This window comes from Rhizopus delemar, genomic scaffold, assembly GCF_000149305.1.
Source record: "Rhizopus delemar RA 99-880 supercont3.21 genomic scaffold, whole genome shotgun sequence".
NCBI classification, from domain to species: domain Eukaryota; kingdom Fungi; phylum Mucoromycota; class Mucoromycetes; order Mucorales; family Rhizopodaceae; genus Rhizopus; species Rhizopus delemar.
The window spans coordinates 233,815-255,687 of NW_027137847.1; the positions used below are offsets into that span (position 1 = coordinate 233,815).

At 39.1% G+C, this 21,873-nt stretch overlaps 8 protein-coding genes across 8 annotated transcripts; 6 read left to right on the forward strand and 2 right to left on the reverse strand.

Annotated features, from left to right (window-relative positions):
• Positions 1-517: 517 nt before the first annotated feature.
• RO3G_16653 (uncharacterized protein) lies at positions 518-1,023 on the forward strand (the record flags this gene model as incomplete). Its single annotated transcript, XM_067671237.1, has 2 exons — positions 518-832; positions 952-1,023. The coding sequence occupies 2 exons, from the start codon at positions 518-520 to the stop codon at positions 1,021-1,023; spliced, it is 387 nt and encodes a 128-aa protein (XP_067527338.1).
• Positions 1,024-1,479: 456 nt separating this feature from the next.
• Positions 1,480-7,171, forward strand: RO3G_16654 (uncharacterized protein; the record flags this gene model as incomplete). Its single annotated transcript, XM_067671238.1, has 16 exons — positions 1,480-1,557; positions 1,611-1,655; positions 1,707-1,934; positions 1,995-2,157; positions 2,209-3,251; positions 3,307-3,610; positions 3,667-3,752; positions 3,950-3,988; positions 4,028-4,247; positions 4,299-4,510; positions 4,627-5,287; positions 5,343-6,261; positions 6,322-6,551; positions 6,717-6,794; positions 6,851-6,993; positions 7,049-7,171. 16 exons carry the CDS (start codon positions 1,480-1,482, stop codon positions 7,169-7,171), a joined length of 4,572 nt encoding a protein of 1,523 aa, XP_067527339.1.
• Positions 7,172-9,039: 1,868 nt separating this feature from the next.
• RO3G_16655 (uncharacterized protein) lies at positions 9,040-10,345 on the reverse strand (the record flags this gene model as incomplete). The annotated part of the gene is made up of 2 exons (XM_067671239.1): positions 9,040-10,026; positions 10,091-10,345. 2 exons carry the CDS (start codon positions 10,343-10,345, stop codon positions 9,040-9,042), a joined length of 1,242 nt encoding a protein of 413 aa, XP_067527340.1.
• Positions 10,346-11,907: 1,562 nt separating this feature from the next.
• RO3G_16656 (uncharacterized protein) lies at positions 11,908-12,660 on the forward strand (the record flags this gene model as incomplete). Its single annotated transcript, XM_067671240.1, has 3 exons — positions 11,908-12,057; positions 12,185-12,325; positions 12,355-12,660. The coding sequence occupies 3 exons, from the start codon at positions 11,908-11,910 to the stop codon at positions 12,658-12,660; spliced, it is 597 nt and encodes a 198-aa protein (XP_067527341.1).
• A 1,381-nt stretch (positions 12,661-14,041) lies between these two features.
• On the forward strand, positions 14,042-14,224 carry RO3G_16657 (uncharacterized protein; the record flags this gene model as incomplete). Its single annotated transcript, XM_067671241.1, has 1 exon — positions 14,042-14,224. The coding sequence occupies one exon, from the start codon at positions 14,042-14,044 to the stop codon at positions 14,222-14,224; it is 183 nt and encodes a 60-aa protein (XP_067527342.1).
• Positions 14,225-14,613: 389 nt separating this feature from the next.
• On the forward strand, positions 14,614-15,210 carry RO3G_16658 (uncharacterized protein; the record flags this gene model as incomplete). The annotated part of the gene is made up of 2 exons (XM_067671242.1): positions 14,614-14,827; positions 14,873-15,210. The coding sequence occupies 2 exons, from the start codon at positions 14,614-14,616 to the stop codon at positions 15,208-15,210; spliced, it is 552 nt and encodes a 183-aa protein (XP_067527343.1).
• A 1,269-nt stretch (positions 15,211-16,479) lies between these two features.
• On the forward strand, positions 16,480-19,291 carry RO3G_16659 (uncharacterized protein; the record flags this gene model as incomplete). The annotated part of the gene is made up of 4 exons (XM_067671243.1): positions 16,480-16,486; positions 16,662-17,081; positions 17,126-17,334; positions 17,381-19,291. 4 exons carry the CDS (start codon positions 16,480-16,482, stop codon positions 19,289-19,291), a joined length of 2,547 nt encoding a protein of 848 aa, XP_067527344.1.
• A 251-nt stretch (positions 19,292-19,542) lies between these two features.
• Positions 19,543-20,121, reverse strand: RO3G_16660 (uncharacterized protein; the record flags this gene model as incomplete). The annotated part of the gene is made up of 1 exon (XM_067671244.1): positions 19,543-20,121. The coding sequence occupies one exon, from the start codon at positions 20,119-20,121 to the stop codon at positions 19,543-19,545; it is 579 nt and encodes a 192-aa protein (XP_067527345.1).
• Between the last annotated feature and the right edge of the window lie 1,752 nt (positions 20,122-21,873).

A 21,873-nucleotide genomic window follows, 5' to 3' on the forward strand; every position in this document is an offset into this window, starting at 1 on the left:
ATCTGAAGTGCAATACACTTTAGCTAAACAGCTTCTTTTGGAAGAGAAAGATCAGGCATTAAAAATCTTACTGGAGCTTTTGAAACGCTTACTGACATTACGCAATCAATTCCTGGAGTGTCACAGTGATGTGACCTCACGAGGGATTGATATAAGAGAAAGGTGGCAAGCCTCTGTGGCACTGGAGGTAGCTCTGCTTGTCTTGCTCTGTTCATCAGACACGAGCATTTGTACTTTGGCGATTGAATGCTTTGGTTTGCTCTGTAACGAGGTGCGCCTGACGGAGATTTTAGATGATTACCAGCCTTCATCCACAACGATTGTGCAAAACATAGGATGCTATACAGAGCTCACCCATCACGCAGCCGTCGTCACAGGTCGAAAATCACAGCAGCGACGTATACGTGGCTCGTTGCGTACAGCCAATCCAGGTTCGCCTGGTCTGTCTGCCGCATGGGAGGAGGTCTGGAGGCGCTGGAAGCGAATGACCCCCTTGGTAGTCCGCTCATGCGAGGAAATGCGCGAGGAAAGCTCAGAGCCCAACAAAAAGACAGGCTGGCACGATAAACTTCGAAACACTCGGCATATATCCAGTAATGTACTGTCATTACCCGTGGATGAAGACCGGTCGGCCGAATGGCAAAATTACGCTGGGTTTTTGGCTGCTCTTGGCGGTGTCTGTTTGATGACGGCCCAGAATGAAGAGTTTACGTCGAGTCAGTCTAGCTCTACAAACAGTTATTGCCGTTCAGATTCGGCCGCCATGGTTGAGCAATTTGTAATGAAAATGGTTGAGCTCCTGGCCTGTGATAACTTGATGGTTAGAGAGTGGGTAAGAGAAATATTGGGCAACGACCTGTCATCTGCATTGTATCATATCTTGTTTCGAGACTTGGAAGCGACCATGTCAAACGGCTTCTCTCAAGAAAACAAAAATGAACCTATCTGTAGTTCACGCTACGCGCTCTTTGTGGAGCAGACTGTGTCAGTCCTCAAGCTTATCTTGGATCGGACGACGGATAAATCGGAAAGCCTATTTGTGCTTGACTTTAGTACTCTGATTAGGCTTTGCACGTTTTATGTAAATAAGCTACCCAATGATACTGGATCGATGAAGATGAAGATTAAGCTATGCCAGCTCATTGAGGTCTTGATGACCAAAAAGGACAGGATCATCCTAAGGCAAGAATTTAGACTGAGAAATAAATTACTAGAAATTATTACTGAATGGACAAGTGATTATTTGATTACAAAGGCAAGCTTTTCATGAAGGATATTTTTTTTTAAGAAAAAACTAATACTCAATACTTTTTTTTTTCTTTCTAGAAGTCATACTTGGGATCTCAATCTTCTTTTACTGAATCGTCTCGACTAGATAAACTACAGCAGGATCTGGATCTAGCTTGCTTAAAGACAATAGTTGCTTTACTTCATCAATTACCGCTTCAACCATTAGAAGCACCTCAGGAATCAAATGCAATGGCAGCCAAAAGTAGGATATTTTTCAAGTATTTTACTTATTTCTTCAAAATTCTGAACCGATGTCGTGTCACTGAAGTAAGAAAGGAATGGTTGTTTTTACTTTGGCACTTATTTTTTCTTTTTTATAGATGAATTCACTTACTCGATCTCGAGGTAGTCTAGATTTTAGAGCAGTAAGTTATGAAGGACCTATTGAAATATACCTTTCTGATTTATGTAATTAGAATTCTGAACTGGCTCCTTTGAAAAACTATACTATTCTTGCGCTGTCCAACATGTTGAGCGCTAATGTGGACGCTGGCCTAAAGTATTCTTTCTCGATGGGTTATCATGAAGATAATAATACTCGTACAGCCTTTATGGAAGTTTTATCAAATATTTTGAATCAAGGAACCGAATTTGAAACTTTAGCAGAAACTGTGATGACTGATCGATACGAAAAATTGATTGATGTAAGAAATTCTATATATATAAAAAGACATTTAATTTTACGCGTTTCTAATTGAATATAGATAATTGTTTATTCTGATTTGAATATAACCATGTCCCTTTGTGAAATTTGTCCTTCGGCAAAAATAGATAACATTGCTAGCGTATTGTTAGCATGCTACGCCTCAAGAAACAAGACAATGCAGTTATTTAAGATAGTCATTCAGAAAGAAGTCGAAACAACAGGTAAAAAGACTATGGCTATTATTTGAATTCAAGCTTAGCAATCGTTTCTAGACAACGAAACTGATCTTTTCAGACGAACGAGTATAGCTACTCGCTTACTTTCTGCTTATGCTAGGGAACAAGGAAGTGAATACATGAGAGCTGTACTACTTCCTGTGTTCCAGAAGCTTTCCGAGCTACCACGAAAAGAAAAAAGCTTTGAGCTGGACCCTACCAAGCTATCACCGGGCGAGGACATCCAACAGAACAAAAAGAACGTTACCTTAGTTACTGATCTATTATTACAAGCGATCTGTAATTCAGTCGACTTGGCCCCACTCTCATTTCGAGAAATCTGTCACACAATCGTTACTTCTGTTCGCGAGAGATTTCCAGAGGTCAAGTATACAGCAGCTGGATCCTTTATCTTTCTCAGATTCTTTTGTCCAGCAATTGTCTCTCCCGAATCTGTTGGCCTCTTGAAAAATTCCAGTTTGATCTCTCGGGAGATGCGTCGTGGGCTCTTAATGGCGACCAAGGTGATTCAAAACTTAGCCAACAATGTTTTGTTTGGAGCGAAGGAGACATATATGATTGCTTTGAACGATTTTTTGACAGATAATATATACAAGGTTGCTACCTTTTTGCGGGAGATATCCACATGTTGCGATTCAACTGATAGCATAGTGGAAGATTACAAGCTGAACGATGAAGATTATATACGATTACACCATGTCTTGACTGACAACATGGAACATCTCTCAAAAGATTTGGCTACAAGGCGATACAAACCTGTACATGACCTAGAAACATTAACTGCCCTGAAGCGCGAGTTTGATAGGTTTGCCAATATACTTGCACAACTCGGAAGACCTCCTCAGATGCCCAAGAAGAAATCAGTATCATCCAAGGATTACGTCTATGCGGCTTCAAATCAATTATATGCAGATTTTATGCGACGTAATAGTGATCGAGGTGTAGAATCAAGTGGGTTGAAAAATGTGTTTTATGAAGGGGGTGTTTCAAAATCTGCAAGACCTGTATTTTATCTAATTATGCGCCATATTCAAGTTGATAGTATTGATCTCGAGTTGCTTGTTTATCATATCATTTGCGTAAACTTTCCTTTTTTTTATACATGTGCTCGTCATTCATTTGCTTTGTGTATAGACGCTAGAAGCAAATACCAATGGACCTTTTGAAATTTTAATAGATTTTACACTATTTTGCAAAGATAATGAAATACCAGCACAATGGTTCAACCAATTCATGCAATTGGCATCAGAACATATTATAGATAATATCAATGCTCTTCATCTGTACAACCCAAACTCCTATCTCAGGACCTATTTAAAGAAAACACAGTTTAGCCCCATACCACACAAGCTTTCCAAAAGGATGTTTTTTGCAGTAACTCTTACTGAGCTTCAGGAGCATATTCAAACATCTGAAATAAAACTCCCTGATTCAACACGTAAGTTTATCTTTTTTTTTAATAATCAAAGGAAATAAACTCATGTTCTATTCTAGTCGGTCTTGAAACAGATCCTAGTGCCGTTTTCTTTCCGGTCCATAAAATAATACAATATAAAACAAGTATACCATTGACAATGAAGGTAAGTGCGGAGTACGTTCAGATCATGACGGTTCGCAAGCAAGAAATTATCTATGGCATCCAAACTATTTTAAACGATGTGTACCATATTTCAGACATTGAACAAGTCACCTTAATTCAGCACGATTTACAAGGCACAGAATCTGCAAATGAATTTGGCTTTAAAACTGCTCGAGATAGTTCAATCATCATATTTAGCTCACCCAAAAGGGAAACTATTATAAATGTAAGTCTGCTGTAAAAGAGATATGAGATAGTGTTTAATAGGATATGTAGACAATTCGTCAAAGTAAACGTCGCTATGAGTCTTCTCAGCCAACGACCATCACAGAACGTACGATACGCCCAAATGACGTGCCTGGAAGATTGTTAAACATGGCGCTTCTCAATCTTGGTAGCAGTGATCCTAATCTAAGATTAGCTTCCTATAGACTGCTTTATGCATTAACAAGAGCATTTAATTTCGATGTTGATAAGCAGCTACTGGATGCAAAAGGTAAAATGCTTGATATGCAAAACTGTCCTCTCTTTTTAAATTTTAGTTTAGATCTTTGCCTTCCAGCAAACAGTACAGATTTTATTGTTAATATTAGTGAAAGGATCGCAGCAAAGGAACCAATGTTAACCCTTGAATTTTTGAATGAATGCGTCATGGGTTATACTAAATCAGAAGAAGCCACAAGGTATCTCGTTTTGCTTTACATGATGCCATGGCTCTCCAATCTGTCTTATTATTGTGGAAATTCGGCCACGAATACTGTAAAGATAAAAGAAATTTTAAGACAATTGGTTGATTTAACCATAAATGGAGAAGTAACAACAAGTCAGCACAGACAGTAATATGTAAATCTCACCTCTTTTTTTTTTGTGTATAGATGACAAAACTAGTTCAAGCAAAAATTTGGAAAGCAATTGCAAATGTGGATGATATCCTCAACATGGTAATTGATACATTTCTTAATATTGCTTTAGAGCACGGCATTGGATCTCGTCAAGCAGAGGTCGTAGCGGATACGTTAGTAACTCTCTCAAATGTGACCATTCGCTCCAAGCTCATAGCCTTCTTACGCCGGGTGCTCAACCGTACTTCATTCAATCCGACAAGATCTTTGACGGATCATGAGACTTGGCCAGAGATTGCGATCCTTGTTCGATTTCTTCTCATGATTTCCTTCAATAATCGCGGTCCGCTCAGACGTATTATGTCCGAGATCCTCAATGTCGTCACACTGATGGCAGGTATTGGGCCAACTTTGGTACGAGCCTCCGTACATGGTGTTATTATTAATTTGATCCAATCCCTCTGCACGCGTATGCCTCTTCCAGCAGCCAATGTTAAAAAGCTTCAACTCATCTTGACCGAATTATCAGATTCCAAAAGTCGATTACTTTTTGGCTTAAATCGAACTAATGCAAATGCGTTTGCGATTGCATCAGAAACTTTGAACGATACTGTAGAGCCTATTTCACTCAACTCAGTAGAGATTATTGTTTCTAAATTATCTGAAGTGATGAATATATCTGCCCCAAATACAGGTTAGAGAAGAAAGGTGGAGTAGGGAAAAAAGGGATGGTACTGATGTATTAATAGACATATTAAATTACTGGAGAGCTAGATGGATGAGCTTAGTGACCAGTACCGCATTCCAATTTAACCCAGCGATTCAACCAAGATCATTTATCATTCTTGGTTACTTGGGTAGAGAAGAAATTGATGATGACCTACTCTATCAGATCTTGGTAGCCCTTCGCGGTGCACTGGCCATCTTTAACGAATCAGATCCTAACCTTGTGGTCAGCATCATGATGTGTCTCAAGAATCTGGTTGAAAATTTACCAAGCGACTCTATCTATTTACTTCAGCTCTTTTGGATCGCTGTGACCCTCGTTGAACTCAATTCACCGTCCATCTTTGCTACTGCTCTTGAACTTCTCGAGGCTGTCTTTCGATCTCTGGATGTCCAAGGGTTCTTTATAAGCAGCCGAGTATCTGAAGTCTTATTGACCGCTCGTGCACCCATAGCTGATATTGCTCAACAACTAGATGGATTATGTGGCGTGAATTTCGAAAGCCATTTCTCGTTTGCTATTGCGGGTATTATGATGAAAGGGATGCGATATAGTGATATGAAGATGACAATTTATAACTGTCTTTATACGTTTTTGAGTATCGAACGTAAACAGCATGAAAAGGGAAATGAAGTAGTGACAGAAAAGATAAATGCAAGTATTTTGGGCTATATGACCGCACTCTTGCCGATGGCTGCCAAGAATGATGCTGTTGATGACTTGCTCAAATTGGCAGGTATTTCAGAGAATGTAGGACCTGATAGAAAGACGTATGAAGGCATATTTGATAAATTGGATGTGCCTGATAACATTACAGCCTTGCTTGTCATCTCATTATTGGCTACCATGAATCTTGCTGTTGATACTGAATCTGAAAGGTTGTTTATTTATGGCCTTTTATCAGAAGCAGCTATATCCATACCAGAAGTATTTGTTCTAATGTAAGCGAAGCTATTCTTTATAGTCATGAAAGACTAACCTCTCTTTTATTATTAAATCAGTTATGATTCTCTTTTACCAAAAATGAATCAAATTGTAGTTAACAGTCAAACAAAACCCTTGCTTGAATGCGTAAAGTCAATCCTAGTCACTGCATGTTCTAATCCTTCGTTTTCGAATCCAAAAGATACTTCACAGAAAGCTTTATTAGATAAAGTTGGATTTTCTGCTTTATGTGATTCTACTTTTGGAGTAGCAACCTCAAGTAGTTTAAAAAATACGAAATTAGCAAGTGAAATTATCGAACGAATAATTTCTTGAATAATAAAAAAAGCGCTCTTTATGCATTTTTTTTTTTCTTTTTATTCTTCAATGACAGCAGAACAAAAACGAAATAAATTATCAGGAAGCCAAGATCTACTAACGTACTTTAATCTTTTACCAATATACAATAAAGTGGTTAAGCCTTATCCACCAACTGATCGAGCATCTGGTTTAAATCCTACATTATTTCCTTACATTTCAGATCTACCTGGTAAAAAATAAATAATTAGTACGAAAACGATTGGATTCAATAATGATTGCAAAAAGGAAAATTGGAATTTGAGCCAGATGGCTATATGCTCGGTTTAATAAGAGATCCACAAGCAGTTGAAAATGGACCCGACATCAAACCTTTAGATTCAGAAACATTAAGAGACGCATTTTCTCTACGGGAAGGACCTATTCCAGGAGTAAAAAAGAATGATTTAAAAGACGTTTCTTTTTTCTAAAAAAACATGTCTATAGTTTGATGCCTCCGTTCTAGGAACAGATGATGCCACAACAACTGAAGGAAATTATGAAGGAACACAAGGTATAAATAAAAACAAAGGTGTTCCCACACATGCATTAAATGACAGAACACAATAGGTGAAGGAGAACATGACGGAGAAAGAAGACATAAAAAGAAGGTAAATACAGAGTTTTTTTTTTAAAAAAAAGAAAGTTCTAAGCTCTTTTATTACTATAGAAAAAGAAGAGACACAGCCATGATGAAGAGGGACACATACACAGTGAACATAAAAAGAAAAAAAAGAAAAAGAGAGAAGACTTTGTTGATATTTAACGTGTGTCTAATCAATTCTAATAAAAAAGAGAAGGGTATAAAGAATTCAGATAAGCTTAAACAGTTATTTCACAAAGAGGTGCATCTGGTGAACGAGCTACGATCGCATTTCGTCGTCTTAAAGCATAAACAGGCAAATCAATGGTATCCCCACTGTCTAAGGTTAAAGTTGCTTTTGTGCTTGGACTGTCCTTTGCCCAATGAGCTATACAAGCAGCAGTTAAATATTGTACAGTTTCCTGTTCTGAAACAATAGAAAAGCGGTGATTGTAGTCAAAAGAGGCACGATTACCACTATTCATTCTGTGTGTTGTATCAAGAATGAGAAAGCAAAAAAAAAGGAAAGGGAGAGAAAAAAAAGTTGTTTTTTTATACGAAACTTTGTGCAACTTTGTCTATTTTTGTATTACACAAAAAAGTTTGTTCACTTGAACGTCGTCGCTGGAGAATTTTCTTTACTTTACTGGTATCTCTCTCAAATGTGTATTCGTTGTACATTCTATAAAGATTTGAATTTACATCTTTCAATTCAAGTCGCACAAAAGTTTTTTTTTATTTACTTGCATCATTTGCCAACAATGTAAATAGAATCATAGTCAATAAGCAGCAGGTCCTTTGTCCAGAATAGCCTAACGCTGACCCTGTAATCAGCCATATTTTTTATTATCTGAATTAAGCTTGTTTGCTAAAATGTTTCGTTCCTGAAAGCAATATACATTTAGGGTTGCTATTGAAATAAAAATAACTTGGTTATCATAACGAGATCAAGATGAACTAAGCCCTCTTTTACTACTTAAGCCGCTGCCAAAGGAAGAACCTCAGTTCTCCAGAAGCGAAAGACAGGACTTGTAGGAATTTATAATAAGCCAAAGGCTAGCATATTTTATACTAGAAACATTGAATGGTTTAGAAACACACTACGACAAACAATTTAAGGACATCTATCAATCAAGATGGCCACAATTGAAGATAAATAAGGAAATAAAATTCAACCCGATTTCTACTTTTTGCTCTTATGCAAGTATATGAAGGCGTTGCGAAAGGAAATTAAATTGGAGATTTGTACTGGGAACTATAAAAACGATATTGTTTGCATAAGTGAAAGAGAAACGCTATCATGAAATGATTTGAAAATTATTCCTAGTTTTACTGGTTTATGTTCTTAAGTGACCAAGTAGAAAATTATAGACTACAAATAACTCTAAGGATCACAATCTATGTATTTCAATGTGGGCAAGAGCAGCAGAATAGAACAAAATACACAATTAAACGCCTTATCGCTTAATAATCAAGACCACAGACGGTCAATTTACTTATAAACAAGTTTCGAATCAGTACCATGGTACAAGCTAAACAAAAGATCAATCAAATGTTTTGATTTTAATATACTTATTGTTATAAAGAATTATCAATGGCATCTCTTTTTTTTTTTTTTTTTTTTTTTTTTTTTGCTTTCAGTAAATCAATCATTTTCAAATTAATTTATATTGTTTATACTGAGGCTTTAAAGTAACAATTCTGTACATATTTTTTTTCCTTTTAAGTCTTTTCTGTTTTTAAACATCTTTTAAAAATCAAATGGTAGAGACGCTAGATAAAATAACTTGTATGGAAGGCCACATGATAGAATATCTCAAATTAGTAACGATCACTTGAATTCCATGTTTATTGGTTAAAAATTCTCTGTAATAAAAGCAGAATGCTGTCCACCTGCAGCCACTTGCAAAATATCGACAAACATCGTATGACTGCACTTTACTAAGCAGGGAGTAGGTTCATTTTGATCACTTCTATTACCAATAGCATGACCAGAATTAAAACCCCAACTGAATACTTCACCACAGGCTGAACGAGCCAAAACAAACTCAGGTCCAGCCGAGATCCGTGTCACGGTCTGTGACAAGGGGACCTTGGTGGGTTGCGGAATGTAGAAGCTATGGGTTGATCCAACCGGATGAACCTTGAGATGATCGATCGTATGCCTAGAGAGACCCAACTGACCAGCATCGCCACGGCCAAAGGTGTAAACATCCCCTTTTAACGTAAGGATCACAGAGAAATGCTCACCGCCTTGCACACTGGCGATTGTGCCAAAATGCTCTGGCAAGGGAACACGAGTGGGCTTGAAGATAAAGCTGTCATCGACATCCACGCACTGTCGATAGTTATTCAGGCCCCAGGCATACAATTCATTATTGTGAGTGACAGCCAAGGAATGGTACGAGCCTGCGCCAATCATCTTTACATTTTTCAAACCTACCGAGTCACAGCAAAGCGAAGCCTTTGGACGACGAGGTAGAGTATAGCGACCTAATTGACCCTGGCCATTGTAGCCCCAAGCATAGACACGACCGTTGCTGCACAAAGCCAAGGAGTGATTTGCACCAGAGGCGATGTCGATCACAATCTTGTCTTTCAAAAATGGATAAAGAAGAGGCTCCTTCTGATGCTGTATGTCCTCTGCGAATCCAAAGGACCCATTATCCCCACGATACGTTCCCCAGCTGTAGACATTTCCCTGTTCAGAAAGAGCTAAAGTCGCGTTATCACCGCAGGCAATCTTGACAAACTTGATATCGTTGCAGTCAATCTTCAAAGGCACGGCTTCTTCACCAGCACGGCCCAAGGCTTGCTCATCATTGCAGCCCCATGAATACAACTAGATAAAAATGAAGTTTAACCAATCATACTTTATGATTTTCTGTGCCAAGTCGAACGCTTACGTTTCCTTCACTGTCCAACGCAACAGAATGCATACCACCACAAGCAATATCTACAAAGTCTTTGCTCCTTAAAGATTCAAGAAGGACCGGCGAGGTTTTCTCTTCGACATCTTCTATACCCAGCTGTCCAGCATCGTTTGATCCGCAAACAAATACTTTTCCTGTCAGCATGGGACGCATCAAATAGGTGTGTCGTAAATGATGTGGTACTTGACGAGGCTGTCGACGACGCCTTGCTTGCTTTATGTTTGCCATTGTGTATAATTTGAAATGGACTTTAGAGAAAGGATGCTTATTTATATTAAATTGAGCCATCGGTAGCTATTTGTTTGTTTTGCCCTATGGCTTTTTTTCTCTTTATTATATCATTGTTGTCCAAAGAGACAATATGCCCAGGAAATTGTTTTAAATTCGAGATCATACGCTCACTGAAGAGACTCAAATAAGTCAAGTGGGCAAATAACACTCTTTGTCAAAAAGATAGACACTGTTGCCCAAAGTCAAAATAAAATGGGTTCATGTTGAAGGCAAAGATTAAAGTCATAAAGAAAAGCGTAGGAAAGGAAAATTACGATAATAAAAATGTAGACAGACTTTGCCAGGTCGAAATTTTTTTTTTTTTTTTTTTTTTTTTTTTTTTTTCCCATTATCAAGAAATAAGGAAGGAATTTTTTTTTTAATTTAGCAGAAATATAATGACCTACTCTTTCTGTACCTCATTCTGCTTCATCTCATAGATGCGTTTTTTAATGAATGCTCATTTTCTCAGTTGCTGCATCTTCTAATGTCATGTATCCAAAGTTAGTTATTCAATGCCTCATTCTCTTCTTTTTGTGGCGCATCTGAGGAAAACCCTCAGAGTACCTAAAAATTGCCTTTTTGACAACATTTTTATTCAAATCTTATTTTTCTTTGCCCAGTTAGAGTAGGATGAACCAAAGACAAACCTGAGGATTGGTAGATTTTCAATTCAACTTTTCATAATAAATAGCAAGACGATGAATCAAGGTTTCATTTGAAATCTCAGCTCGTTGTACCATCTCATTCTTTTTTCACTTTTTCGCAAGTTGATAAAGGACACTTTTCGATAAGTTGATGAGATAGTCATCGATTCAGTGAAGAAATGAATCAAACCAGTCGGCTTGTGTACAAAAGGATCTAAAACTTTTAGTATTGTATAACAACGGATTCGAGATCTTGAGTGGTCTATACAACTTCAATAAAAGAGAACATCTAGGCTGACGAACATGCCACAGTTTACTGGAAATCTTTGCTAGAAACATCCATCTGTGTCTGTAAGGTTTGGTATCTTTGGTATATAGTGAAAATATACACAGATGTAGTAGTACAGTATACATGAACCTTGTTCATAATCGGCTTTCCTATTAAGAAGTGATACAAAAAGATTCTTGATTGCTTCAAGAGCTTCTATAATATAGATTAGCTAAAGTACATAAAGCATTTTCATTCGTATGAATCACAAGTCACTACCAAGATATTGTTTTATCAACAAAAAGGCACAAATCACTATTGACTTCTGCACAAATTTCTGAAGGCTTTCATGAAATAGCAATAGTATACAAGCAAAGGAAAGAAGCTTAAATGCGTGTATCACAGAATGCTTCAATCTCAATCCTTAATCACACATAGAATGCCTGTGTTTTAAGTATGTTCAAAGTCTGAGAACTTTTTTTTTTTTTTTTTTTGTTCACTGTTTATAGCTTTAACGCAGAAAAAAGGTTTGTTCCTCAATCTAGAAGGATGGAATATGGTATAAATCAAAGTCGAAGCTGATATTCGATAAAGATAGCAAGCCAATGACTTTAGCACAAGAAGAGACAATAGTAATTCAATCCACACAAGATGGAAACCACACTACAACTTGTGCAAAAAGAGAATTTCATGATGAGAAAGACTCTACTTACTGGCTACCAAAGGATGAAGATGAGCAAAGACGATTGACGGGGGTAAGTGATTGATGAATCAAAGTATAAGCCAACTGACCTCTGAGGTCATCCAGCAACATTTTGCGATCAAAGAATTATTTGGCGGGTAATAGGATCTAATGTTGAAACCTCACTTGATCTAAACGAGCCTTTGTTTGTCTACAGAAACGTATTGAGCAGTGTTCGGAAATCGATGGATTTTGAAAAAGGTGTTTCTGTTCTGGACATCGGTTGTGGATCAGGCATTTGGATCAAGGTCAGTGCAAACTACCCTACAATTGACGCCAAAGTTAACATGGACAACGGCATCCCACACAGGACATGATCCGTGACTATCCAAACTGTACCTATCATGGCTGTGATATTGTCGATGCCACTCGCAAGCTCCTAAGATGCGATCAATTTCATTTTAGTTATGGCAATGTCGTAAAGGGCCTCCCGTACGCGGACGATACGTTTGATTTTGTTCACATGAGGCTTTTAGTGTATGCTCTTCGTGCAGAGGAATGGCCAGTGGCTATACAAGAAGTCATCCGTGTGGTCAAGCCGGACGGAATGATACAGTTGTATGAGGGTGGGCTTGAGGTACATGAGGCACATTCTGTAAAACGTGAACTTAATTAGGATTGATAGATACCCAATGATACTTCTGTTTACTACAAGTTTGCAAACGCAGGCAAGTTTTTTTTTTCTATTTACTGTCTTTATAAAATGAATCCATGTAATTAAAAAAAAACAGTGACCACTCTCTCTGTCTCAAGAGGACAGAATCCACGTATTGCTTGGGAATTGGAAGACTTGGTTTCAACGATGGATAAAACAAACATTCTACAGGTTGAACAAGTCCACTGTCAATTGAGCAAGTATATGTAGATAAAAGGCTCACACTAATTGACATTCGTTTTTTGATAGATTCTAGCGCAGATACTTCAAAAACATTCATCTGGGTCATGCTCGAGCTAGCCAAGGGCGCTTTTTCCTCTTTAGGGCCCATCATAGGATTAGATAAAGAACACAGTCTTTTGGATTTCTTGAATGAACTTGAATATTGCATGTCTCATGAAGACTGTTATTTGTATGGTAGAACAGTTGCAGTAAAAAAGTTGTAAACTTCAAAAATCTTGTATTTTTTTTTTACAACAGAAATCCGTATGAGTAGACCTTCATTTGCAAGAGAGTTTAATAATAATAAAAAAAAACAATCGAAAATACGAGTCAAATATTGCCGTCTGTTTCTGTCACAGAATCCAAATAGTCTGCGCACACGTGGGCAAAACTTAAAGAACCCGTCATCCTCCCATGAGGTCAAATAAGGTTGACATTATTCCATACTGAAAAGAAAACAATACGTCACTTTCTATTGCTCAATCCTACTCGATTCACTATTATATCAGCCAATATTACAACTGGTACTATTGCCATTTTATTATAGGATGCAGTCGTATGTATATGCAAGTGCGGTTTGTCCTTTAAAGGATGCTTTTGGTTAACAACAATCAAATAGTTTATTCTAACTGAATGCGTTGGTGCCACGATTTCACTTGTTTAAACGTTGAATGAAAAAATGAATATCTGTTCCATGCTATTTGACTGAGAAAGCCATAGAAGATGCTTTCTTTTGTGCAAAAGGAAATAATGTATGATAATCAAGTTTAAAACAAATCAATCTATTGGTTAAAATAAATTGGATTAATGAATGGTACTCGAAGAAAAAAAAAAGAGGGGATGTGTGAAAAGAGAGTGATAAAGGCTTATTCACCTTTGGTTTTTGTTGATACTTTTGAAAGAGGAATAGTCAAGAAAAAATCTCAGAGAGTTGAAAGTGTGTCTTGTTCATTTAGTCCGTTTAAGCAATCTTGTGGAGTTGACACGATTGACCTTATTAGGTAAAGTCATCCGCCCTGGGACAGAAAAAAAAAATCAGCACATATAAAAAAATGGGATTAGTTTCCGCTTAAACGGAGTACAATCTTTTTCTTTCCTTTATTTATAAATCTTATATACCATGCGTCGCAGAACAGCTTGCACAGATTATCTTGATACAAATTCATCCTTTCTTCAAAGTCCACATACGTTATCTTCTCCCCAATTGTATACATCACATCATTCACTTCCGCCACCTCCACCACCAATTACATCCGAAAAGCCAGCTCATACCAACACATTTGTTCACAAGCTATACAAGTAAGTTTTCTAGAATTTATTCTGACTCAGCTATTCACATTCACAACAGCATGGTGATTGATCCCTACTTTCAGCATTTGATCTCCTGGTCCTATTCTGGTTCTTCTTTTATTGTCTGTAACATCCTGGAGTTTTCCAGAGATGTCTTACCCAAGCATTTTAAACACAATAATTTTTCAAGTTTTGTACGACAACTGAATATGTAACTTGATTTATTTTCGGATTTAAATCTCCGACAAATTTTCTCACCTTTGGTTTAGGTACGGTTTTCACAAAGTGAATAAATCACCCAGGGGTCATCGTACGTTGGCAGAGAATCAAATCTGGGAGTTTTCACATGCGAGGTTTATGAGGAACAGAGTCGAGCTACTGGATGACATCAAACGGAAAGCAATGGAAGGCACGGATGTGTCCAAACGTGAAAACAACCCAATTCAAAATGACATGGCCTTGATGCAGGCATCCCAGTCAGATTTGATTCAGCAAGTAAAAAACTTGCAAGAAAACTTTTCACACGTCATGAATGAAATGCAAGCCATGAAGCAAACGCAAGAACAGCAAGCAGAAATAATCAAGACATTATCCAATTATATACAGCAACATGGAGGTAGTCAATGACCGTCAGATTAAATTGATCTCATCCTCTTCTTAGGTCAAGAATTCAAGCTAGATTCATTTGAAACCAGTTACCGAAAGCAACCGCCTTCGATCTTTGTGACTTCGCATGATCCACAGCATTCTCTTTTAAACGACATCCTCCAGAGGTCGCCACTGACGGTTCAGACAGAAGACATCTCGTTCAGTTCATCCCAGTCAAGGCCGGCCATGCGCTTTCCTTTACCGCCCAGTCCAAGTCCAAGCATCTTGGTTTCTGATGATGAATTGGATGCCACCAGTTCACTTTATTCTCCCAACTCACCTCATACACCAGGTCACTCTGCTTCTCTAAACCCTTTTTCTTTTTCTCTTGATCCTTTATCCCATCAATAAACTGTATTTCATATGAATGCCCTTTTAGACACTGTGTCTAGTGATATTTCTTAGTGACGCATAAGCAAGTTGTGATGTAGTCCATTGGTAAATGATGATGGTCAAGCCTGGATTTACTTGAATGTAGAGAATGAATGACTATAATGTAATTAGGGCCAATGTCTTTCTCACCAAAAAAACAAAAAAAAAAAAAATTAAAAATAGCCAATAGGAATACTTTTCATATCCTTGGTAACCCCCCACGTTTATTAGAATCTTTGTGTGAATAGGCGTGATGACTATGGTACAACATGGTATGACACAATGAGTTTGATATTTTGCCAAGTGACCTTTTTTAACTTGGGAAGTGTAACATGTAAAGCATTGGTCCATTTTTCTCTCTCTCTCTTTTTTTGTTCATAAAAAAAGGGATCTGTCGATGTAGTTTGACCTATTTAAATGTAAAGAAAAACGTTTATTGTCTTGCTTAATACAATAACCCCATCCAACTTTGTTCAACACGCTTATTTCTGTCTATATCCTTGTATCAAGATAATGCAGTGGATCATTTTATTTTATGCTTCATCCATTTGACTCGATTCTGATTCCATTGTTTACAAAGCAAACGAGTCAAGTGTTATCAGTATAAAATACCTGTTTTCTTCTTATCTTGTATTACTTTTAACGAATCAAAAGAACAGCATAAAAAGAAGACTGGAATTTCATTCTGTCTTTGTAGTCTAGTTTACTATGAAATCTTTATGAGGTTATCAAAAGCTACAAGAGACACTTTTTACATCATCACAAATAATCTAGCAGGCAAGACAGCGGTGATCATTCGAACCGTTTTTTAACAGTACCCTTTTGGATTAAAAAACAAACTGCATTCAACAACTATTAATGAACTTTTTATCCCGTCTGTGATTGTCTGAAGAGAAATCTATTTATGAGTTTGTCCATTGTGCTTGTAGACTGTGGATGGTCAAAAGAAAAAGTCACCACTGGATTGAGACAGGCAATCACCCTTTTGTAGTTTATCCAAGAAGGTTTATGAATAATTTAGTGTGGCCGTAATAACAATATTTCCCGTGTATAATTTTCCATTCAATTCACGATAGAAGGGAGAGCCTACAATTTAAGACTTTAGGGTCACGAGTCATGTTGTTGTCTTTCAGGCAGTGATAAGGCCATGAGTGACACTGGCTGATGAATAACATGGACTGGTAAACAAAAGAAGAATGATAGTTTGTGTATGACACATCCCTACAGATTTTGTTTAGAGAATAAACAATGACTAGTAAAAAAAAAAAAAAAAAAATCATATAAAAGACTGGTCCCAATCCTTATTTTCTTTATCAAAACCACTGAAAGTCTTGTCTCTTTTTTTCTTTCTTTCTTTTGTTCAACGGGAGCCCTTCTGGATATGAAAAGACTATCTCTTCTTTTATTGTCCTACCTATTCATCTGGACAGTTGAATCTCTCGATATACAGCATCCAAAGCTAAAACAAAAGACATCCGATGTAATTCCTGGTCGATACATGATCGAATTTAATCAAAACGACCTCACCTTCTTCACTCAATCCTTTCGACAAGATGATACGTATCTCAAGGTGAATCATCAGTACAATCATGACTTCTTTCACGGCCTTTCTATCAACATCAACACAGAGGATGACGAAGCTCACAAGAACACACTCGAAAGTATCCTTAATCGCGGAGACGTCCAGTCTGTGTCGCCCGTGAGAAGGATCCCTCGACCGGAAGCCACCGTCGAAAGAACAGGCATAGAGGCCAATTTGATCTTGCCTCACCATATGACTCAGGTGGACCTGGTGCATTCCGAGCTAAAGAACAAAGGAAAGGGCATCTTGGTCGGTGTACTTGATACAGGTAGGCATCATGAGGGATAGGAAAAGTGGTTCTGATGTCTTTAGGTGTTGACTACATGCTTCCCGCTTTGGGAGGTGGGTTTGGTAAAGGATACAAGGTGGTGACAGGCTATGACTTGGTAGGCGATCAATACAATGGCGATAACACGCCTGTGCCTGATCCTGATCCACTGGATGCCTGTGGGGTTGCTTCGGGTGCAAGTGGCCACGGCACACACGTGTCGGGCATTATCGCGGGTGAAGATGCGTCGATCGTAAGTAAAGAGGTGTTTATGGCTTTGGGACTGACTGTCTTTCTAGAATTTCACGGGTGTGGCTCCTGAAGCGAATCTGGCCATGTACCGCGTCTTTGGTTGCGAAGGCACGACGGGCGATGATGTGATTGTCAATGCTCTCTTGATGGCCTATGATGCGGGTGCGGATGTGATCAACTTGAGTTTGGGCTCCACGAACCCGTGGTCGGATGCTTCCGATCCAGAGATCAAAGTGGTCAATCAGATCGTGTCCAAGGGTGTGCATGTCGTGATCTCTGCAGGGAATTCGGGTGAGGATGGCGCTTATACCTTGAGTAGCCCTAGTTCTGCTCGTCTTGCTTTCTCGGTCGCCTCAGTCGAGAATGACTTTTACAACACGACGACCCTGCTCGCCTCTGGGTTTAATCTGCCTATCGTGTACAGTCTTAGCAGCGGTTTTGATCCTCTGGCCAAGCTCGTCAGTGGGGAGCTGGCCCTGGCGGCCAAGGTGGACAATCCAACGGACGATGCCTGTCAATTATCCGATGTGTCTGAGAGCGTGAAGGGTAAGGTGGCTTTGGTCAAACGTGGTAATTGTACCTTTACAGAAAAAGTAAACAACGCTGCTGCTGCTGGTGCTCTCTCGGTGATTATTTACGACGACACAGACGAGTCCCTTTCGGGTGCCTCGACTCCCAATACCACGATTGCTTCCGTCCGGATCACCTTGGCAGACGGTCTCGCCTTGATTGCCGCAGCCGGAAAGGAGACGGTGAACATCAACTTTGATGCGGGTTACACCGTGGTCCCTGTGTCCGATGGCGGTGCTGTCTCGAGTTTCTCTAGCATGGGCCCCAGTGCCGAACTGATTTTCAAGCCGAACATTGCTGGTGTAGGCGGTCACGTCTTTTCTACCTTGCCTCGTTACCTTGGCGGCTGGGGCCTGATGAGTGGTACCTCCATGGCCTCTCCTTACGTGGCTGGATCCATCGCGCTTTACATTCACGCACACGGCAAAAAAGAAAAAGAGGTACAGTTTGTTCAGGAGCAATTTCAAAACTATGCTTCGCCTCGTCGTATCAACAAGTCTCAGGTGATCGATAGTCCGATCCGTGCAGGGGCGGGTCTTGTTCAAGTCTATGATACCATCACCCAATGCATTCACGTCTCCCCCAGTCAGATCAGCTTCAACGACACTTCCAGCCACAAAAACCGAAAGCAATCCTTCACTGTGACCAACAACGGCAATGTCACGGTCCAATACCGTCTTACCCAATTGTCCTCTACCGGTGTCGCTCCTTACAATCTCAAGGTATCTGGCTATACTCCCATCCAACCTGCGGCCAACGTGAAGGCCAATGCCAACCTGCTCATGTCCAAAAAGGGCTTCACGTTGGCGCCAGGTGAGTCTGCAGAGATCAAAGTCACCGTCGTTCCTCCCAACGTGGATTCGGATGAACACATCTACTACGGCGGTTACATCATCCTGAATCCTCTGCAGGCTGGAAAGGAGGTGCGCATCCCCTACATTGGAGTCAAAGGCAAGCAAAAGGATCTGCCGATATTTGATAATGGTTATCCTTACGTTTCCGATGGCAACAGATCTTATGGTATAGAAGATACCTACATTTATGATCGCACCAGGGCTCGCAATACACCCTATACCGTCTACAGACTCTTGACACCGACCCGTTACCTCAAGGCTGAGCTGATCCATGTCAACACGGGCAAGCTCCTGGGCTTTTACAAGACCGGCTTGGATTACTTGTCTCGTCATTTCCTGGACGAAGCAAACTATTACAGTACCATTCGTTGGACTGGCACCTATGTGCCTACCTCCTACAAGGAAACACTGGGGATCCCTGCTCCTGCTGGTGTCTATCAATTTCGTCTCTCTGCTCTCAAGTTGTTTGGTGATCCTGATGATGCATCGGATTGGGAAGTCTATACTTCGGGTCCGATTGTTCTCAGAACTTAGAAAAAGACGTTGACATGTTTTTTTTTATATGAATTATTAAACTGAATAGTCTTGTTTATTTAAATTTCTAATCCTTCCGCTAATGATTCATTAATATGTCTTAATTTCAAAAACACATCACAACCATATCCCCACATAGATACTAATGTCAGCGATCCACCAAAATAACGGGCATACATTCTGGCTAATGGTAAACCAAACCTATTTCAAAAGAAAGCTCAGTCGACAAAGAACCAAGACAGATGTTATTTTTACCCTAATCCAGCCAGTGGCCCGCCCACACCACTTTGCATGGCCATTTCTGTGATATTCCTAAATATATTGGACGCATCGCTCTCTGCATCTTCTCTTGCTTTAGAGACCGTCGTATAAGAGTACTCAAAGACCTTGTCAAGGTCCTCTTGACTGATCCCATTGCCCTGATCTCGAATACGAATCGAGATATCCTCCTGACCTTGACTGAGGGTCACCTGGATCGGAGGTAGTTCTGTGTTTCTCTTCATCTTTTGATGATGCTCGACCGTCGCCCGATAGGCATTCTTCAAGAGTTCGGTGAGGATGTATTCGAGATGGACGGGAACATAGGTAAATTGGGTATCGATATGACCATCGATCATGATCTCTGGGCTCTGACCATAATTGAATTCACACAGCTCGGATACAAACTCGGCACAGTGCCCAATCGTCTCGGCTGGGCTCAGCTGGGTATCGATGATGCCGATCAGTCCGTCTGTCTGAAGGTCCTTTTGATGCATCAGCGCGATGGCCTGTTCGGCAATCAGTCGAATGCCGATACGCGCTTGGATCATGTCATCCAGAAACCTCGCCATGTCTTGGCTGTTCATGTACTGTTTACATTCCAAAAAACCTAGACCCATCGCCCGTCAGCTTCCTCCTGATCTTTTACTTTTTTTGTCTACCTCTGGCTAACGTAGGAATGTTATCACTGTGTCTTTCAACAAAATCTTTGAGTGTCTCTATAAAAGCCACATCATCACTGCTTGTGGGTGAAGCATATTGAACCAGTGTTTCAAAAGAATCATAATAAAGACTGTAGATATCCTTTATATATGGATTCGTGCCTACGATGAACGGTAAACTCTGAAAGGCTCTCACACGTCTCGCGAGACGCACGGGTAACTCCGTGCGTGCATAGTCTGTACAGGCCCGTAAGCTTTGAGTCGAAAGGGGGGGTTGGCCAAAGCGGACGAGTTGCTTCAGAGTGACTGGTTTGACGGGTTTACTGGCAAACTGTCAAGGAAAAAGATTAACAAGAAAGAATGTGTGTGTGTGTCTAATTTACTGTTGTTATTTTATCATCATAAAAAGCATGAGCGTGTGGTCTTTCTATCGCTTTTGAGGTAATGGTCCGAATGGAATTGAACTGGTGATGTTTAATTAATCGAAACATAAAGACAGAAAGAAGAATAGGAAAAATAAAATAAAAAAAAAAAATTAATGTTTGTGCCGTGAGAAAAAATAGAAAAAGCCAATTGGAACCATCTGTCGCACTGCATGTAAAATCTTAAAAGCTGTTCAAAAAGAGAAATGTTCTATACGTGCCTCATGTTCTCTGTGTTTCTTTTACTGTATGAATCATGCATTCAAGGCAATTAGGAACCATGTGCTGCATTCAGACAAACACTTTCTTCAGATGATCTATTAAACATACTTTTCACATATCCAATGTGTGTAAGAAAATATGCAGTCTGGTTGTGATGGAAAGATGTCAAGCTGCTTCATTTCTTTTTTTTCTCCTAAAGTGTAGAATAACCACAAGATGCTAAAAGCCCTGAGCTCGATTGAAAGCCCCCCCCCCTTTTTTATGCTCTAAAACTAGGATCAGCAGCCTTTGCTTATCTGTCTCAATTGGCTATTCAAAGCAAAAGAAAAAAAAATCGTGAAAGGCAGCAGATACCATTGGCAGTGTTTTTGAAAGGGAGAAAGGGACGCGTCAATCTGTTTTCGCTCAACCAAATCTAGATTTATCAATGTAATAAGGCAAAGTAGGGCAAACTAGTCTTTTTTTTTAAACTACTTGTATTCATAAGCTGAACAAGAGTGTAAGCGTAACCTGATCTAATGAAGGCAGCTTTCAATGAAAAATGGCAGTGATGAATCATTATTTGTGTATAGAATAGCTGTTTAACAGTCAGATCACTTACAGGAATTTGAAAACAAAGGGTAATACAGTGACTCATATCTGTGAACGACTTTAAATTATGGATCTCTGGAAAATGTTTATTTAATTTTGTCTATTAGGAGCCGAGTTGGATGAAATGACATGATCATATATTCTGTTCAAGTTTTATATCATTCAAAATCTCAGGATTATGTTTATACTTTTCAAAAGAAAGAAAGCATGTTTGATCATCGAAAGGTAATATTGCTATAAGTTTACTATGTCCCCAGGCTATCATTATCAGCCAAATCAGTTACTGCCTGTTATTGAGACTGTTAGAGAAATAGGCTTTTCTAATACAACCAAAGGGATTTACTTACACTTGAAACAAGAAAGATAGGCTTGTATAGCCCCATTTGATCAAGGCATAAATCGTTAGAAAGCTGGCTATTCCAACAAG